The 19,925-nt window shown below is 44.3% G+C and overlaps 6 protein-coding genes across 6 annotated transcripts in view; 3 read left to right on the forward strand and 3 right to left on the reverse strand.

The window, feature by feature from the left end:
• LOC306936642 (histone H2B-like) overlaps nt 1–19,925 on the forward strand; it is a gene marked incomplete at its 5' end in the record, with an annotated part of 43,121 nt that overhangs the window by 19,658 nt on the left and 3,538 nt on the right. The gene's annotated exons all lie outside the window — the stretch shown is intronic.
• LOC306936639 (histone H2A-like) lies at nt 9,199–9,582 on the forward strand (the record flags this gene model as incomplete). Its single annotated transcript, XM_079520224.1, has 1 exon — nt 9,199–9,582. The coding sequence occupies one exon, from the start codon at nt 9,199–9,201 to the stop codon at nt 9,580–9,582; it is 384 nt and encodes a 127-aa protein (XP_079376350.1).
• On the reverse strand, nt 11,344–11,655 carry LOC306936654 (histone H4; the record flags this gene model as incomplete). The annotated part of the gene is made up of 1 exon (XM_079520241.1): nt 11,344–11,655. The coding sequence occupies one exon, from the start codon at nt 11,653–11,655 to the stop codon at nt 11,344–11,346; it is 312 nt and encodes a 103-aa protein (XP_079376367.1).
• Nucleotides 13,021–13,614, reverse strand: LOC306936624 (histone H1-like; the record flags this gene model as incomplete). The annotated part of the gene is made up of 1 exon (XM_079520208.1): nt 13,021–13,614. One exon carries the CDS (start codon nt 13,612–13,614, stop codon nt 13,021–13,023), a length of 594 nt encoding a protein of 197 aa, XP_079376334.1.
• On the reverse strand, nt 15,672–16,239 carry LOC306936629 (histone H3.2-like; the record flags this gene model as incomplete). Its single annotated transcript, XM_079520213.1, has 1 exon — nt 15,672–16,239. The coding sequence occupies one exon, from the start codon at nt 16,237–16,239 to the stop codon at nt 15,829–15,831; it is 411 nt and encodes a 136-aa protein (XP_079376339.1). The 3' UTR covers nt 15,672–15,828.
• Nucleotides 18,104–18,487, forward strand: LOC306936640 (histone H2A-like; the record flags this gene model as incomplete). The annotated part of the gene is made up of 1 exon (XM_079520225.1): nt 18,104–18,487. One exon carries the CDS (start codon nt 18,104–18,106, stop codon nt 18,485–18,487), a length of 384 nt encoding a protein of 127 aa, XP_079376351.1.

Consider the following 19,925-nt stretch of genomic DNA (forward strand, 5'->3'; position numbering starts at 1 on the left):
CTTATTAGACTTCCTAGTCAATAGATGGCGCTCATGCGCTTCTGTGAATCATAGAGGAACTGCCATAGTCTCGGTCCCGCACATGCGCAGTCAGTAATAAACCGCTGCAGACCGAGCTACGCAACACTAAAGAATGTGTCCCATTCCTCGTTTTTCACAGGTATAAATATCATATCTAAACATTCCTAATTATGTTGAAACTACTGTGAACTGTCAGTGACATGTTTTGTAACGTTTTGAGTGTACTTGAAGTGAGTTTGGACCAGTAGTTTTATTGTTTTGATTGAGTTGAATAATGGCTGCTGCCAGGTAGTTTGCAGGTAGTGTTACACTGTGTTACCACACAGACGCCACACGTGGTGCGCATGTGCGTGCGCGCGTGTCTGAATGCAAACGTGTTCTTTTGAATGTGTATTTGAGCTGATGGTGTGAATGAAGAAGAGTATTAGATTCAGTAAATGTATTATTGTTATGATGATAAATGCAATCTGAGTGTTCTGACAGGAAATGTATTGTTATGATAAATGCAATCTGAGTGTTCTGACTACAGTATTAAGTGTGTATGTTGAGAGTAAGAATACAGATTGATATTGTGTCAAAAGGGTTATAAAGTGCACAATACTTTATTTTTGGTTTCATGAAGGATACAGTTTATTTTTGATTTATTTGGTTTATTGTCTTTTGTACTTTTGGAGCTATTGTGAACTAAGATGTCGGTTATTATTTTGATATATTTTGATACTGAATGCAAATGCATATTGATATATTTTATTACTGAATGTTGATACATTGAGTCAGTAATAAACCGCTGCGACCGAGCTACGCAACACTAAAGAATGTGTCCCATTCCTCGTTTTTCACAGATCCACAGCGCATTCAAGCCTGTGTATCGCTTGTACCGACCCAGACTCCCCTAGGTCTGAGGCCGGTAACAATTGGGGGCTCGTCCGGGATACAGCGCCACCTAGCTGGGAAAGTGGGAACTGCCACGGAGAGAACCTGTGTCTAAAGCTTCAGGGAAGGCTGCATTGCTGTGCGTCATCCAGAGAGTAGAGACCACGGGCGCTAAAGATGGCTACTACCACAACCCCACGAAGGATGCTGATATTCACGATCCAAAAGAGACTCTTAGCCTTGAGTACCAGTCAGCTACAGACTGTTGCCAGTGCTGTTGATGAATACAGAGAAGCTGAGGAGCTTGCGGCTTTGAGTGAACCAGAACTGTATGATTTGATTGTCGACTACCTGAAAGGTGACAAGTTGAAAGAAATGGAGGATGAAGGCATGTCACAAATCCTTCCCCTCAACGACATGATCGATGACATGTTCCGACTCCTGGATGGAAGAGGTACTGTGGAAGGAGCGGACGTGAGAAGAGTGGTTGAGACTGCACCTCTCCAGACAGAAGATGCAGCGACTCAACAGACCAGTTCAACTACAGCGACCATGGACAGTCACCTGCTACCGACTATGGACAGAGACACTAGCACACCAACCAGGAACCTTGCCACTATATCGCCAGCCAGATTTATCACCAACAGTGCAGGTGGTGCCCCTCCTGGCCGTGCCAGTCCGTCCTCCAGTAGTGGTGAGCAGGTGGTGAGATTGACTGATGTAGCTGCTCTGTTTCCACGCAGAGAGTTTAAACTTTATGGTGGACAGATTTCTGACACAGGGTCTGAAATGTCATTCAGTAGCCTTTGTAAACAGATGGATGAAGGGTTACATGAAGGGTTTAGTGAGTCAGAGGTTATCCGCACTGTGCTTAAGATCACTAAACCTGGTACATTCAGAGAAATGTTAACTAACAAAGATGACCTTACTATGAGTGAGTTAAAACGGTTTCTCCGTTCCCATATCAGAGACAAAAACAGCACTGAGCTTTTTCAGGAGCTTAGTACTGCCAGACAGCAAGACAAAGAGGGCCCACAGCAGTTTTTGTATAGAATCATGGGTCTAAAACAGAGAGTTGTTTTTGAGTCACAACAGCCAGGTGCAGATTTTTGTTATGACAGAAAGCTTGTTCAGGGTACATTCCTTCACACACTCTACCAAGGGTTGAATGAAAAAAATAACCATGTCAGATGTGATCTCAAACCTTTCCTCACAGACTTGCAGGTTAATGATGACCTTCTCCTAGAACAGATCACTAAGTCCACCAGTGAGGAGGCAGAGAGGTTAAGACGCCTTGGTACTGTAATTAAACCCCGACCAGTGACTGTAAGTACAGCTCAGACTGAGCAGACTGACCAGACTAAACAGACCAAAGTTGACTCTGAATTACAGGCTAACCGTGCTGCCATTCTAGAACTGACCGCACAAGTGTCCTCACTGACCAAACATTTTGCCCAGGTTGTCAAAACCACAGAATCTACGACTCCTGTGAACCCAGATCCACCCCCAAACCGACCCTCAATTCGACCCCAAACAGCTGAGACCAGGGGCCGATGTCAGGACTGTGTGCAAAAGAACATTAAACATTGTCCTCACTGTTTCATATGTGGTCAGGAAGGACATAGAGCCGTTGGCTGTCTGCAGAGAAAGGCATCGGGAAACGAGAGGAGGTCACTGGAGTGAGGCTGCCAGTGACCGTCGCCAGTAACAAGTCTCCAGTACAGGTTAACTCAGTTGAAACAGTAAACCCAGGAAAACCAACTACACAGTGCCAGCCAACACCAAGAAAACGTGTAGCACAACTAATTGGCAAGCGATGTATGGTCTCATGTGCAATCAATGGGGTCCCTCTCCAAATGCTGCTCGACTCAGGGGCCCAAGTGACTATGGTGGGGAGAGCGTGGGTAGAGGAAGCATTGCCTAGTGTCAAAATACAGCCACTCTCATCCCTATTCACAGATAAACCCCTCAAAATATCTGCAGCAAATGGCACAGCGGTTCCCTTTGATGGATGGGCTTACGTTGACTTACAGATACACAGTGAGAACCATGGACATGCTGACATACAGGTGCCCATATTAATCAGTCAGAACTGTGTTAACTGTCCCCTGTTAGGTAGCAATGTCATTGCAGAGATGATCAAAGAGAACACAGAACAGGTGGATCTGACTGCAATACTGAAGGAAGCCATGAGTGTCAGTGAAAGCACAGTGGAAACCCTTATTTCTGTTCTCCAGATGCTGCCCCCTGATGAAACACCTCCTCAGTACACTGTGCGAGTTGGAAAGAAAGGACTAACTATCCCTTCTGGTCAAATATGTGAGGTGAAGTGCAGAGTCAGAGCATGGCCCCGTGGCGGAACAATGCTATTTGAGCCGAGCCCAGAGAACAACTGCCCTGAGGGTTTAGACCCCTTTCCCACTTTAGTAGATGTCCCCAATGGTTCATCTAAAACCGCCAAAATCCCTATTCAGAATTTCACTAAACATGACATTTATCTGTCACAGAGAACCATTTTAGGCACACTAGAGGAAATTACTGAGGCCAAACCCATTAACCACTCCTCCAACAACCCAAAGCCCATAAACCGTTCCACTGTTCAAACCTGCTCCGCTCTGACTCAAGATAAATGGCACCCACCTATTGAATTGTCACACCTCGAAGAGGAGGAACAAGAGATGGCCAAAAACATGTTATACGACGAGTCAGATGCCTTTGCAAAGGATGACTCTGACATAGGTTGCATCCCAAACCTGCAACTCAAAATTAAGCTAAATGATGAGACACCAGTCCAAAAACGCTACAATGCAATCCCGAAACCCCTGTACAGAGAGGTAAAAGAGTATGTGCAGAACCTGCTTGACCATGGCTGGATAAGAAAGTCCACTTCACCGTACTCATCCCCCGTGGTTTGTGTCCGAAAAAAAGATAAGAGCTTGCGTCTATGCATTGACTTCAGGGAGTTAAACCGCAAAACTGTCCCTGACCGTCATCCGCTCCCACGCATTCAAGACCTGCTGGATAACCTGGGAGGCTACTCCTGGTTCTCAATACTCGACCAAGGCAGTGCATACCACCAGGGCTTTGTTGATGAGAGTTCCAGGCACCTGACCGCTTTTAGTACCCCTTGGGGATTATATGAGTGGCTTCGCCTACCCTTTGGCCTTACCAACGCCCCAGCGGCCTTTCAAAGATGTATGGAGGGTGTCTTCGATGGAATGAGGGACGAATGCTGTTCTCCTTATTTGGATGATGTTCTTTGTTTTTCTAAATCATTCCAAGACCACGTGGAGGACCTGAGGCGAGTGCTCCGCCGCCTGCGAGAGCATGGCATCAAGTTACGTCCAAAGAAATGTGAGCTGTTCAGACGAGAAGTGAGATACATCGGACGCCTAGTGACAAGTGAAGGTGTCCAGATAGACCCTAAAGACCTGGAAGCAGTGCTGCAGCAAAAAGAGAGAGAGCCAAAGAATGTGGGAGAAGTCAGAAGTCTGTTAGGTTTCCTAGGCTATTACAGATCCTACATACAGGACTTTTCCAGGATTGCACGGCCACTATTCAAGCTTGCAGAGGGTCCCAGTCTGCCCAACCAGAGACCCGTTAAAGATAACAACAACATTACACACAAAAGAAAAGTTACAAAGTCTGGCCAGCTCCCCTCTAATACACCTGTCCAGTGGACCCCCGAACACAGTGCTGTCGTCTCTCGCCTCGTAGACATGTTGACCAATCCACCCATTTTAGCCTACCCAGATTGTAATTTGCCCTTTGTGTTAAATACTGACGCATCCAATGAAGGTCTGGGGGCTGTGCTCTATCAGCAGCAGGGGGGGAAACTCCGCGTCATCGCTTATGGATCCAGAACACTCACGCCTGCAGAAAATAATTACCATCTCCATTCTGGCAAGCTCGAGTTTCTGGCTTTGAAGTGGGCCATCTGCGATAAATTCCGGGATTATCTCTACTATGCACCCACGTTCACAGTGTACACAGACAATAACCCCCTTACTTATGTGTTGAGCACAGCCAAACTCAATGCCGTCGGACATCGCTGGGTGGGTGAGTTGGCAGATTTCCACTTCACCATAAAATACAGGCCAGGCAAAGCGAATGCTGACGCAGACACACTGTCACGGTACCCAGTAAAGCTTCATGGTCACATAGGGGAGTACACTGAAACTCTGCCCCCAGATGTAGTTTCCACCATATGGCAGGGGAACAAAGCAGTGGCGGAGAAGGATGTGCCATGGATGGCTGCACTGCAACTCTCTTCTGGTGGTGACGACGATCCCCCTGTGACAATCCCCACTATCACCCCAGAAAACATCAGAGCTGCCCAAAAGGAGGATGCATCAATCTCTGAGGTGATGACATTGAAGAGGAGGGGATGGAACCCCAATGACAAAGACAAAAGACAAATGCCACAAGAGACAAGGAGACTAGTACATGAATGGAACAGACTAAAACTGGACAAAGGAATTCTATACAGGCAAGCAGGAAAATGGAAACAGCTCGTTCTCCCCAGTAAGCTGAAGTCTACTGTGCTCAAACACCTGCATGACGACATGGGTCATGTCGGGGCTGACAAAGTTATCCACCTGGCAAGGCAAAGGTTCTATTGGCCATTCATGCAACGTGAAATAGAACATTATGTCATCCGCCAGTGCTCCTGTATTAAGCAGAAACGACCCACCATCCCAGAAAAAGCACCCATGGGTTCAATCACGACCAGTGCCCCATTTGAGCTTATTTCTATTGATTACCTCCACCTAGAGCCAAGTAAAGGAGGCTTTGAGTACATTTTAGTCCTGGTAGATCACTTCACCCGCTTCGCACAAGCCTACCCGACTAAGAATAAGTCAGGCAAAACAGCAGCTGAGAAAATCTTCAGTGATTTTATCCCACGTTTCTCTTACCCTGAAAAGTTACACCATGATCAGGGACGGGAATTTGAGAACAATCTATTCCAGCGACTCCAACAGCTGTCTGGCATTTCCCATTCCCGAACCACCCCATACCACCCGCAGGGGAACCCGGTGGAACGCCTGAATAGAACACTGTTACAGATGCTCCGCACTCTCCAAGAGGAAAGAAAAGCTGAGTGGAAAGACCACTTGCCCCACATCGTCCATGCGTACAACTGTACGAGACATGAAGCAACTGGCTATTCGCCATTCTTTCTCCTCTATGGAAGATCCCCACGTTTGCCCATTGACTTAGTCTTTAATCTGAGAACGGAGGAAGATGTGTCGAGTCGACAGGAGTTTGCACAGAAATGGGCTTCTCGGATGCAGGAGGCTTACAGGATCGCCTCGGAGAATAGCCAGAAGAGCTCTGCAAAAGGAAAAAAATACTACGACCGTGGTGTTAAAGGGATTGCACTTCAGCCAGGAGATCGTGTGCTTGTCAGGAACCTGTCCGAGAGAGGTGGACCTGGCAAACTCCGTGCTTACTGGGAGGAGAAAGTTCACAGAGTCATTGAACGGGTGGGAGACGGGCCTGTGTACAAAGTTCAAGCAGAAAAGGGAGAACGAACTATCCGCGTTCTGCACCGTAACCTCCTGTTATCTGTAAATGACTTGCCATTCGAACAAGATGAGCAACCCTGTCATGCACAAAAGAAACAGAGAAAACAGAGAGACAAACAGACTAACAACAGAGAAGCAGCTGAGCAGGAATCGGATGATTCTGCTGAAGAGGAAGGATATTCCTACAACCTCCGACCGTTACCTGTGTACACAAGGAGGACAGTCAGACATCAGGCGCCTCAACCTGAACCACACAGTCATCTTAGAGCTGTAGCACCAGAATTCCAACCTCTGAGACAAACAACAGAACCAGATGATATGCATCAGCAGGAGGAAGCTGTTCCAGTTGTTGTACCAGCATCAGCACAAGCACCAACACCAGCCGACACGCTGCCTGCTGAGAATGTCCAGGAACAACCTGTGATGGATGACAACGAGGGTGATACAGGTCCAGGGGTGCCAGAGGATATGGTTGAACCTGACATAGAGCCACGAGGTGGAGAGGAACTGCCCGCGAGGAGGTCCACCCGGACTGTAAAACCCAGAGACAGATTCACATATGAACATTTCGGACAGCCGTCATACCAGAATTGGAGGCCCGAAGCAAACGCCATGTTCACATGTGTGCCTTACCCCATGACCCCTTACCCAGTCCTGCCCCAAACCTACTACTACCCTACCCCAACTGAATGGACTTATTAGATTTAGGACAGAGGACTTACATAGGATTTGACATTGACGTTCACTGACTTGACAGACTTTGACTAACTCCAATGAACCTCACTAGACACTACACAGACTAGACTGATGACCTTTTTCCTGACTATGACTTGACTACTTATTGTTGTTTAGTTCTAGATGTCAGGAGACATCTCTTAAAGCAGGGGAGAGTGTAGAGGGTTCAGAAATAGCCTCTATTGTAGTTTTGCACTAAAACATACACCCCCCATTTTTAAAGATTTATTAGAACTATTCTAACATTATTGACACTTTTCTATGAGATGCCACATCTTATTAGACTTCCTAGTCAATAGATGGCGCTCATGCGCTTCTGTGAATCATAGAGGAACTGCCATAGTCTCGGTCCCGCACATGCGCAGTCAGTAATAAACCGCTGCAGACCGAGCTACGCAACACTAAAGAATGTGTCCCATTCCTCGTTTTTCACAGGTATAAATATCATATCTAAACATTCCTAATTATGTTGAAACTACTGTGAACTGTCAGTGACATGTTTTGTAACGTTTTGAGTGTACTTGAAGTGAGTTTGGACCAGTAGTTTTATTGTTTTGATTGAGTTGAATAATGGCTGCTGCCAGGTAGTTTGCAGGTAGTGTTACACTGTGTTACCACACAGACGCCACACGTGGTGCGCATGTGCGTGCGCGCGTGTCTGAATGCAAACGTGTTCTTTTGAATGTGTATTTGAGCTGATGGTGTGAATGAAGAAGAGTATTAGATTCAGTAAATGTATTATTGTTATGATGATAAATGCAATCTGAGTGTTCTGACAGGAAATGTATTGTTATGATAAATGCAATCTGAGTGTTCTGACTACAGTATTAAGTGTGTATGTTGAGAGTAAGAATACAGATTGATATTGTGTCAAAAGGGTTATAAAGTGCACAATACTTTATTTTTGGTTTCATGAAGGATACAGTTTATTTTTGATTTATTTGGTTTATTGTCTTTTGTACTTTTGGAGCTATTGTGAACTAAGATGTCGGTTATTATTTTGATATATTTTGATACTGAATGCAAATGCATATTGATATATTTTATTACTGAATGTTGATACATTGAGTCAGTAATAAACCGCTGCGACCGAGCTACGCAACACTAAAGAATGTGTCCCATTCCTCGTTTTTCACAGATCCACAGCGCATTCAAGCCTGTGTATCGCTTGTACCGACCCAGACTCCCCTAGGTCTGAGGCCGGTAACATATACAAATACAATTGATTTGATTTGATTTGATGTACCTGTCTAAATACTTCCTTAATGTTAACGAAGTCCACACCCACAACACCAGAGGGAGTGCAACGAACCATGTACAACCCAGATTCGGCACAAACAAGGGACTAAATTATTTTCGCTCCTATGCCACCAAAATGTGGAACGCCCTACCAACAGTCATTAAGACATGCAAATCCCTTGACTCCTTCAAAACCGCTCTCAAAGGGCACCTACGGATGGCTGCAATTTGAAACTGGCCCCCGTAAAAATCTGAATCCCCCACCGCCCCCCCCCCCCTTTTTCCCCCCTCAATGTATATGTCTCTATTCCCCTTTTACCTCTATGATGAATTCCTGTTCTGTTCTTTGACTATATAGAAGTGTCTATTTGTACGTCTCTAAATGTTTTGATGAATTGAACATGGTGGACCCTCTTGTAAACAAGTGTAATGCTTAATTGGGTCGTCCACTCACAGTTAACAGTCTTTGTATTGAGTTTGTGCTTGAAATGTACTGTAATTCTGCAAACTGTTAATAAATATTTCAATCAATCAATCAAAAAGTATCTCTCTCTCGCTCTCTCTCTCTCTGTGTCTCTGGGCAGGAACCGCCTTCTTTGGGAGGAGCATTCACGCCACTAGCACTGATTGGAGCTCATACACACTCAGCCCGCGCTCGCATTCATTGGTGGGGCGCACAGCCTCACATACAGACAATACTAGGTTGTGTGTTGTTGAAGATATAAAACGTCTCGCGCGCCACTCCTCACCACATTTCTCAATTTTCTTCGAGAGTTTACTCCAGAACTAAACCTACATCAAAATGAGCGGCAGAGGGAAAACCGGAGGAAAGACCAGGGCGAAGGCTAAGACCCGCTCATCCCGTGCCGGGCTCCAGTTCCCCGTTGGTCGTGTCCACAGGCTGCTGCGTAAAGGCAACTATGGCAAGAGAGTCGGTGCCGGAGCTCCAGTGTACCTCGCTGCGGTGCTCGAGTATCTGACCGCTGAGATCCTGGAATTGGCTGGAAATGCTGCCCGTGACAACAAGAAAAGTCGTATCATCCCCCGTCACCTCCAGCTGGCCGTCCGCAACGACGAGGAGCTTAACAAACTGCTAGGTGGCGTGACCATCGCTCAGGGCGGTGTGCTGCCCAACATCCAGGCTGTTCTCCTGCCCAAGAAGACCGAGAAAGCCGCCAAGAAATAAATGTGCTTCATTCGATTAACAAACCCCACAAAGGCTCTTTTAAGAGCCACCCACTGTTTCCATGTAAAGGTTAATTTCCAATGTCTTTGAGGAGCACACTTCATAAATCACTGATTAATGTTACTAGTTCCGTCGCTTAATATGAAACTGTAAATAAGGCAGACTTGTCTGCGTCAACTCAAAGCCAAAAAGTAGTTTATAAATAAGGGATCCAATATACTAAAGAGGGCCTATATAATACTTTTAGATAAATGCGTATTTTGCTTTGATCTTGTAAGTTATTACGCACAGGTCTTATCTGTATTCATAGTATTTTGTCATTAATGTAGTCTGAACCAAATGTAATAAAGCAGACCATTTTTTACTTTATGGCCCATGTCTAGTTTGTACCAGTTATATACCCACGCTCAGCCACGTCCAGTTTTGTTCAACTAGTCAAAGAACTTCAACCGGGTCCGTCTAGCCTTTTTCAATCAGCACAAACCATTCGGCCAATGAAACATTTATTTTGCCTATGCAGAGCAGTATACGGTCACTCTCTGGACTAGACAATATAGAAAAGGGACCAGTCAGTAGCTTGCTAACTATGATAAACTAGAAAAAGTGCCCTTCTGGGCACAGGTCTCCACCAGGAGGATAGGACTGTGTGTGATGTATCTTCATTTTGTTGAGGAAATGCAGAGCCAGATCACTCATAGCATCTCTGAGGATAGAATTCTGGATGAGCAGGACATGTGCAGCATTTTGAACGAAACAGGCCACTCCTGAAAACTTTGGAAGGCAATGTTAGCCAATCAGTGTAGAATCTGAGAAATCCAACAGACTCGTCTTGATCACATGACTACAGAGATCGTGTGTACCGATTTGCGTGAGATTTGGATTAAATCTGTGCGACTAACATAAGCAATGTGTTCAGCAGAAATTGGCCTCATGGTGGCGCTATAACCGGCAGATGTGGAGGGATGCAGGGAAAATGTTTTTCCATGGCCTCTAGGGAGTGCGCATACATAAATTGTATACAGATTGATGCAGTTATAGCTAAAAACAGGAATTGGCCTGTTATAGCGCCACCATGAGGCTGATTTGGAAAATAATGAGTGGCATGTCGTCCTCGGCCTAGTGGAAATGTGCGTGTATAATTTCACGGAAATTGCACACTGTTTTTGTGATTTGTGGCATTTTGTTCAAAACGGACCATTCATGTGAGCTTTGGAAGCCAATATTAGCCAATCAGGATGGAAGATGGGAAATGGTGCAAATCCGTGTTGATCACATGACTATGTAGATAGTGTATACCGAATTGTGTGATGTATGGATAAAATCTGTACGGTTAATCTACAGAAATGTGTTTTGCCTAAATCGGCCTCATGGTGGCGCTATAACAGGGCGTTGAGGAATATGTGGGGCAGAGGTTCATCGTTGGCATCCATGGAGTGTGTGCAGTTTGGCATGGATCGGGCCAACGGTACCGGAGATTAGCTGATAACGGACGGACGGAAGGACGGACGGACACACACACGGACGGAGTGCAAAACATACTCTCTCCCCATGCCTTCGGCCTGGTGGAGACAATTAGTCTTGAAAAGTGAGTGTATAAAGCTAGGGTATTGGAATTTTCGGAAAACGGCAGACTTAACTGTCGACTAGTAAGCACAAATCTTCAAAAGGTTCTACAAATTGTACATGGAATCTGCTCTGTAGAGAAAGTGTGGGCGGCTCTTAAAAGAGCCTTTGGGTTGTTGGTAGATCAAGTCAGCATTATTAACCTCCGAATCCGTACAGAGTGCGTCCCTGTCTCTTCAGAGCATAGACAACATCCATGGCGGTCACGGTCTTTCTCTTGGCGTGCTCGGTGTAGGTGACTGCGTCACGGATCACGTTCTCTAGAAAAACCTTGAGGACACCGCGGGTCTCTTCGTAGATCAGACCGGAGATACGCTTCACTCCGCCACGGCGAGCCAGACGGCGGATAGCGGGCTTGGTGATTCCCTGGATGTTATCACGAAGCACCTTGCGATGACGCTTGGCACCTCCTTTTCCAAGACCTTTTCCTCCCTTCCCTCTTCCTGACATTTTGAATTCAGCTGTAGTCTGAGATAGAAAACTGAGTGATTTGAGAGCTCAGAGACTTGCTCTTTTATGTGTGTTCGGAGGACGTAAGGGAGGACAGGCAGAGCGAGCTGCGTGGGCGTTACTAACCCCGACAGGCAGAGCGAGCTGCGTGGGCGTTACTAACGCCCCCCACCACTCTCGCTCTCTCAATTCAATTCAATTAGCTTTATTGGCATGAATGTAGTAACTACAGTATTGCCAAAGCATACAATGCAGCAAAAAATAAAATAAATAAAAATCTAACAGAAAACAATATCAAACATACAAATAGAACATTAACTTACACAATACAATATGCAAATGATCAAAATGTACAGTATTAAAGTGTCCATGGTGTGTGTGTGTGTGTGTGTGTCAAGATAATGGTCACATTTAGTGTTGTTCTCTCTCACACACACACACACACACACACACAAACACACACAAAAACTCTCTCTATATTATCATATTATAATATTTATTAATATGTATGTGAGTAATTATCCCCACCCTTCCTAATGTTTTGTCAAATCTAGCCTTGACGAATTCATGCAAAGACTAAACTATGTTATTTCGATAGCATGTATAATATACTATATAGACCAGCACTCTATAGTGTATACTCATAGGTTCATTGATTGTACAGATATTCTACTGTTAGACAGATGTTATGTTCTCATCCTTGATGACTATTTCTATGCATTTGATGAATTCATGAGATATAGACACAACACATGGTAATACATGTCTAACTTGACAATTTCAATTTGATGAGGTGGACGTGTTACTGTTTTTCTCTTTAGTTGTTTTGCTATTACATTTGTAATGGCACTACTCAATTGAAATGCTATTTCGAACAAAACAGTGGTCATGGCCATAGCAAAACAGTGATTGATGGCTTCACAAACATTGATGTCAATATGTATTAGGGGTGTGGGGGAATTTGCAAAATGTTCTAACTGAATGTATTGATTTGATTATGTGAGTAACTTTGATGTATTAATCTGATGACATGTATTCTTTATCTGATGTAATGTAATGCCATGCCTTGAATATTGTGTTGTACTGTGATATTTTGGATCAGAGCAATGAGAGCATCATAGGCCAGCAGCAGAAATTTGCAATACATAATATTAGCAATGAATATTTTAGAAAGGGTCCATATTTTTGCTCGTAAGGCAACACAAAAATGTATACAAAATGTATTATTATAAAGCAATAAGCTGGTTATTATTCCAGTGCCCACATGTGACCATGACGTAAAAAGTGAGGATAGTATACTCTTATAAAATAATGTGGTCGGCTCTTAAAAGAGCCTTTTGTGGGTATAAAGATGGAGCAGGCAGTTTACTTCTTTTTGGGAGCGGCCTTCTTTGCTGCCTTGGGTTTGGCAACCTTCTTGGCTGGAGCTTTCTTGGCTGCTGCGGGCTTCTTGGCCACTTTCTTGGGGCTCTTTGCGGCCTTCTTCGGGCTTTTAGCTGCTACTTTCTTGGCGGCAGGCTTCTTGGCTTTCTTGGGTGATTTCTTGGCGGCTGCGGGCTTCTTTGCTGCAACCTTCTTGGGCTGCTTAGCTGCTACGGGTTTCTTTGCTGCAGCAGGCTTCTTTGCTTTAACTGCTTTCTTAGCAATAGGTTTCTTTACCTTCACCGCTTCTGCCTTGTTCATCTTGAAAGAGCCAGAAGCCCCGGTGCCTTTCAGCTGGACCAGGGTGCCTTTAGTGACCAGGCTCTTGACGGCGATCTTAACGCGGGACTTGTTCTTCTCAACATCGTAGCCGCCGGCAGTCAGAGCCTTCTTGACCGCAGCCAGGGACACACCGCTCCGCTCCTTGGAGGCGGACACGGCCTTGACGACGAGCTCAGCGACGCTGGGTCCGGGTGCTGCCTTCTTCTTTGCGGCTTTGGCCGGTGACGGAGCGTGAGCTGGTGCGACTTCTGCCATTATTGTCTCGGATAATAGGTTGCTGTTCCTTCTCTCAAGTAAACTCTCACAGACTGATGCTGAACGCTCTGAAGGGGCTGGACTTAAACACCACATGAGAACCATGTAGAGTCAACACACACAGGCCCTCTTCTCTCTTTGCCACTTGTGTTTTCTCCTCGATTAAAACAAGTTATAACAAACTACTGTGTATATTATTTAATGCGACAAAGAGCTGACCAGTTAACACACATGTGCCTTTCTGTCATGAATGTATCTAAGATTAAAGCAGTGCACTCCTTTTTAGTAATAACATCAAAACATCACCTGTCTAGAGTCGGATCAAAGTGTTGCCTTTGTCATTTTTCTTCTAAAATATTGTAAACTATGTTCTAATAACAACAATACTCACAATCAATTTAGTAGACATTCCTGGTGACGTGATACCATAAACTACTATTTCGTTATGTCATCCGTTTGCTATAAATATAATGTTTTCTGAACGCAGTAAACACACTCCAGTTCAAGGAAAGCATGATGGTGGAGTTGATCCCAACTTCCAATGACAGAATGCCAGCTGTTGGAAAACTTGGTTAATTTTGGACAAATAACTCACTGTGAATCAGAAACCTAAGAGTGTTTAAATGTTCTATAAACTGTATATGTATATTTGATTATGGAGACACTTCTCTGGTATGCCTAGATACTTCATGATGGGCCATGCTAATGTACTCATTGTACATTTCCATTACAATTACAATTACAATGTATGCATTTAGCAGACCGATCCAGAGCGATTTACATTAAACTTACAAAAAGCATGGCAATACATCACATACTTAGAAAGTAGTAAATGCGTAAGCTAACGTAACAGTGGAATATCTATATAATGACACTATACATATAAACTATACGTATACTATATGCTATACTATAAAGTGCTGTGACTACATACAATGCAATTCTAGTGTTGTCTACATAACATGCTATAAGTCTGTATCAAATGCTGTTATAAGTCTACATAAAGTGCTATCTAAGGGGGTAGGGTAAGTCTGAAAAGGTGGGTTTTCAGACTACGGCGGAATATTGGGAGTGAGGCTGCAGTTCTGATTGTAATGGGAAGTGCATTCCATAGTTTTGGAACACCATTGCTTGATGTTCTGTGTAAAGCACATTTAATTGACTTGTTGAAATAAAATGGCTTTGCCTTTCATAGTAGCGTGCCCCCCCCCTCATTGTGTTATTTAGAACAAAAGGAGTCATGCAGAACATTGGGCCACACAACTAATAGTCTTCACGCAATGTCACCCAACACAAGACATTTTGTAAGATGTGTTTATCACTCTTCTACAGTATATAGAAAAACACCAACCTGGGTGTACATGCTTTTCATTAAAAGCAAGTGGCCCATTGCCAAGCAATAATAGTCATCCAATTTTACTTTATTTTAGTGTTTCCTCCCAGAGACGGGCCATCATTGACAAAATCCACATGCTAAAACCTGGCACATCACTATTGCAAAAATGCCACACCAAACTCTTGTACCAGACTCAGTTATTTTAGCTCCTTTATTGGTGTTAAATTTGATAAATAAATATTGGCATGAATATTAAGAAAGAAGAATAAGGAGTCCTAAAACCTGAACATAACTGGAAAATAAATATCTCACTACTGTGCACATGTGAGTTAAGACTAAGAGTCTAAAACACAACTGAACTTAGACAACACATTTAACACACAACAATTAAAATAACCCGAATACTGGAAACATGTTCAACGCTCAACCCCCACCTCCACTTTGAGAAGCAAACGCTGATAGACATGCAGATTATATTTACACCAAAGCTCTCCTCTCTACACTTGCTTTGTACAGAAGAGTCTCATTCCAGGACTATGAATAGCTGCTGCTGGTTTTGGTGTGAAGCATCATGTTGAGTTCAACAACACCCCACAGGGTGGAGCTGAATGTGTCAATGTGAGTGATTAATCAAAAATATTCACTAATGTATCTACATAACTGGCTAAAAACGTTAGTTATTGTAGCATGTCATTATGGCTGTTAAATATAGGCTCTATAGACAAACAATGCAACACGTTGACAGTTTTTAATAAAATGAAGCTAATCAGTAATTATTGGCTTATTGTCAATCTATACTATTGAAAGGAATGATTTCTCTTCAAATAACACATTTGGTGGCTCTTAAAAGAGCCGTTTTGGGGTTGTGACAGATTAGTCTAAGCACGTTCTCCGCGGATACGACGGGCCAGCTGGATGTCTTTGGGCATGATGGTCACCCTCTTGGCGTGGATGGCGCACAGGTTGGTGTCCTCAAACAGACCGACCAGATAAGCCTCAGCAGACTCCTGGAGAGCCATGACGGCGGAGCTTTGGAAGCGCAGGTCGGTCTTGAAGTCCTGGGCGATCTCCCTCACCAGGCGCTGGAAGGGCAGCTTGCGGATCAGCAGCTCGGTGGATTTCTGGTAACGACGGATCTCCCTCAGAGCCACTGTACCGGGACGGTAACGGTGAGGCTTCTTCACTCCACCGGTTGCCGGCGCGCTCTTACGCGCTGCCTTGGTGGCGAGCTGCTTCCTGGGCGCTTTGCCACCGGTGGACTTACGAGCGGTCTGCTTGGTTCTTGCCATTGTATCGTGTTCTCTTCTGAAGAAGTTGAGAATAGAATGCTTAGTGCACTGAAAACTGCTGCTTTTATTAGCGCCTCAGAGACTCCGTCGTCCTCTGATTGGTCAGTGGTCAGGGTACCGCCTTGTTTGGGGAGGTATCATGCATCACTGGCACCGATTGGAGGGAAACTCTTACAAATACCATAGCCTACTGCAGGGGTTGCTGGGCAAATAAATACTATGGAATACTAGTTTCCATTGCAAACTGATAATGCTGGTAGGCATATTTCGTATGACATGGAAAAGTTAAAAGTACTTGGTGAAATAAGCCTACACTGCTGTTTAATTGAATCCCGTTTATTTTCCCACTCGTGCGCTCTATTGTAAACATTGCTAGGGCCTATATGCTTTAAAGTCACGTTTGTATTCAGTTTTTGAATTGACCCTGTGTGCCATATGCTGTCGCTATCAAACCTACATATGCCCATATTCCTAATGGTACTATAATGCCGTCCCCGTGTCTTTATTAATCTATATCATGAGATTGATAGAATACAGGTGCACCTACAAATAATCATGTATTCACAACTTGGAACAAAATACACATTTTAGTAATGTTTATAAATTGTTTGGATCATAATACAATTAATTTACAGTCTTAGTGGAGCTAGACTAGTGTAATAGAAAGCTTCTCTAACGTACGTAGATCATACATACTGTATATACGTAGTTGCATATGGAAATTATTAACTGAATGTATTGCCCAATATGAAAGTTTCATGTAATCGGTGACCACATAAATGTTCGATAACGGAACTGGACAAAGTGGTTTAGATCTCAAGCGCTGTAATAGTTGGTCATTATGTTAGGAGGATAAACGCTTTGTTTGAGAAGATGGGTGGTCCTTAAAAGGACCGTTGTGTTTAGAGCAGACAGAACAGTTTACTTGGAGCTGGTGTACTTGGTCACAGCCTTGGTGCCTTCAGACACGGCGTGCTTGGCCAGCTCACCGGGGAGCAGCAGGCGGACGGCGGTCTGAATCTCCCTGGATGAGATGGTGGAGCGCTTGTTGTAGTGAGCCAGTTTGGAGGCTTAATTTAGCCCAAGGAGTGTTTTTTGTGTAAAACTAATGCTTGGAATGGATTCAGAATCATGAAATCACCCTAGTTTCATATGTCACATGCTACTTAAAGAATGATGAAATTTGGACTTTTTTGCCTTATATAGGATGTTAAGGGTATGGTCACATATTATGCTAATAACTCAATTTCCCACGGGAGTTGAATTTCAAACTTTTAGTACATGTTATTAGACACCTTTAGAAACACGTTGGTGAAGACGTTTCTTGGTAACGATTTAGTTCCCAGATTGGTCGAATACCTGATAAAATGCCCTTACTATCAAAGAACAGAACAGGAATTGTGTGTGTGTGTGTGTGTGTGTGTGTGTGTGTGTGTGTGTACGAACACAGTGTATATGTATGGAGAGAGACTATTTTAAATATCTTTTACATTTAGAATTATTTTACTCATACTATGCTGGGTGTTTCATTGTGTATGTATTGTCCTGAATGTATGCATTGACCTGAGCAAAACAAATTTCCCTTGTAAAATAAAGACTGTCTCTCTCTCTCTCTCTCTCTCTCTCTCTCCTAGACACCGTCTTTCCCAAGGAACCTCCTTCCTTGGGAGGAGCATTCACAACTCTAGCACTGATTGGACGGGAGCTCAGTTCATACACTCATTCATTGGTGGGGCGCACAGCCTCACATACAGACAATACTAGGTTGTGTGTTGTTGAAGATATAAAAGGTCTCGCGCGCCTCTTCTCACCACATTTCTCAATTTGCTTCGAGATTTTACTCCAGAACTAAACCTACATCAAAATGAGCGGCAGAGGGAAAACCGGAGGAAAGACCAGGGCGAAGGCTAAGACTCGCTCATCCCGTGCCGGGCTCCAGTTCCCCGTTGGTCGTGTTCACAGGCTGCTGCGTAAAGGCAACTATGGCAAGAGAGTCGGTGCCGGAGCTCCAGTTTACCTCGCTGCGGTGCTCGAGTATCTGACCGCTGAGATCCTGGAGTTGGCTGGAAACGCTGCCCGTGACAACAAGAAGAGTCGTATCATCCCCCGTCACCTCCAGCTGGCCGTCCGCAACGACGAGGAGCTTAACAAACTGCTGGGTGGAGTGACCATCGCACAGGGCGGTGTGCTGCCCAACATCCAGGCTGTTCTGCTGCCCAAGAAGACCGAGAAAGCCGCCAAGAAATAAATGTGCTTCATTCGTTTAACAAACCCCACAAAGGCTCTTTTAAGAGCCACCCACTGTTTCCATGTAAAGATTAATTTCCAATGTCTTTGAGGAGCACACTTCATAAATCACTGATTAATGTTACTAGTTCCGTCGCTTAATATGAAACTAAGTAAGGCTGACTTTATATTTGTATGCGTCAACAGCAGCCAAAAAGTAGTTTATAAATAAGGGACCCAATATACTAAAGACTGCCTAGATACTTTTAGATAAATGCATATTTTGCTTGATCCTGTGTCAGTTGTTATTACGCACAGGTCTCTTTATAATAGTACTTTGTCATTAATGTATCCGGCACCAAATTTAAATGCAGACAATTTAACTTTATGGCCCATGTCTAGTTTGTACCAGTTATATACGCACGCTCAGCCACGTCCACACCGAACAGTTTTCTCAACTACTAGTCAAAGACTACTTGCAACAGACTAGCATTTTTAATCCGCACAAACCAATCGGCCAATGGAACATTTATTTTGCCTATGCAAAGCAGTATACGGTCACTCTCTGGACTAGACAGTAGCTTGCTAACTATGATACATTAGTGGTGTATAAAGCTAGGGTATTGGAATTTTCGGAAAACGGCAGACTTAACGGTCAACGGATCATAGTAACACAGCTTGTTTGACTAGTAAAGCACAAATCTTCAAAAGGTTCTACAAATTGTATATGGAATCTGCTCTGTAGAGAAAGTGTGGGCGGCTCTTAAAAGAGCCTTTGGGTTGTTGGTAGATCAAGTCAGCATTATTAACCTCCGAATCCGTACAGAGTGCGGCCCTGTCTCTTCAGAGCATAGACAACATCCATGGCGGTCACGGTCTTTCTTTTGGCGTGCTCGGTGTAGGTGACGGCGTCACGGATCACGTTCTCCAGGAAGACCTTGAGGACCCCGCGGGTCTCTTCGTAGATCAGACCGGAGATACGCTTCACTCCGCCACGGCGAGCCAGTGTTCGGAGGACGTAAGGGAGGACAGGCAGAGCGAGCTGCGTGGGCGTTACTAACCCCGAAAGGGAAAACGAGCTGCGTGGGCGTTACTAACCCCGCCCCCCACCACTCTCTCTCTCTCAATTAAATTCAATTAGCTTTATTGGCATGAATGTAGTAACTATAGTATTGCCAAAGCATACAATGCAGCAAAAAATTAAATAAATAAAAATGTAACAGAAAACAATATCAAACATACAAATAGAACACTTACACAATACAAATTATGCAAATGATGTACAGTATTAAAGTGTCCATTGTGTGTGTGTGTGTGTGTGTGTGTGTGTGTGTGTGTGTGTGTGTGTGTGTGTGTGTGTGATTGTGTGTGTGTGTGTGTGTGTGTGTGTGTGTGTGTGTGTGTGTGTGTGTGTGTGTGTGTGTGTGTGTGTGTGTGTGTGTGTGTGTGCGTGTGAGTGT

This window comes from Electrona antarctica (assembly GCF_951216825.1).
Source record: "Electrona antarctica genome assembly, chromosome: 14".
Taxonomy (NCBI): Eukaryota; Metazoa; Chordata; class Actinopteri; order Myctophiformes; family Myctophidae; genus Electrona; species Electrona antarctica.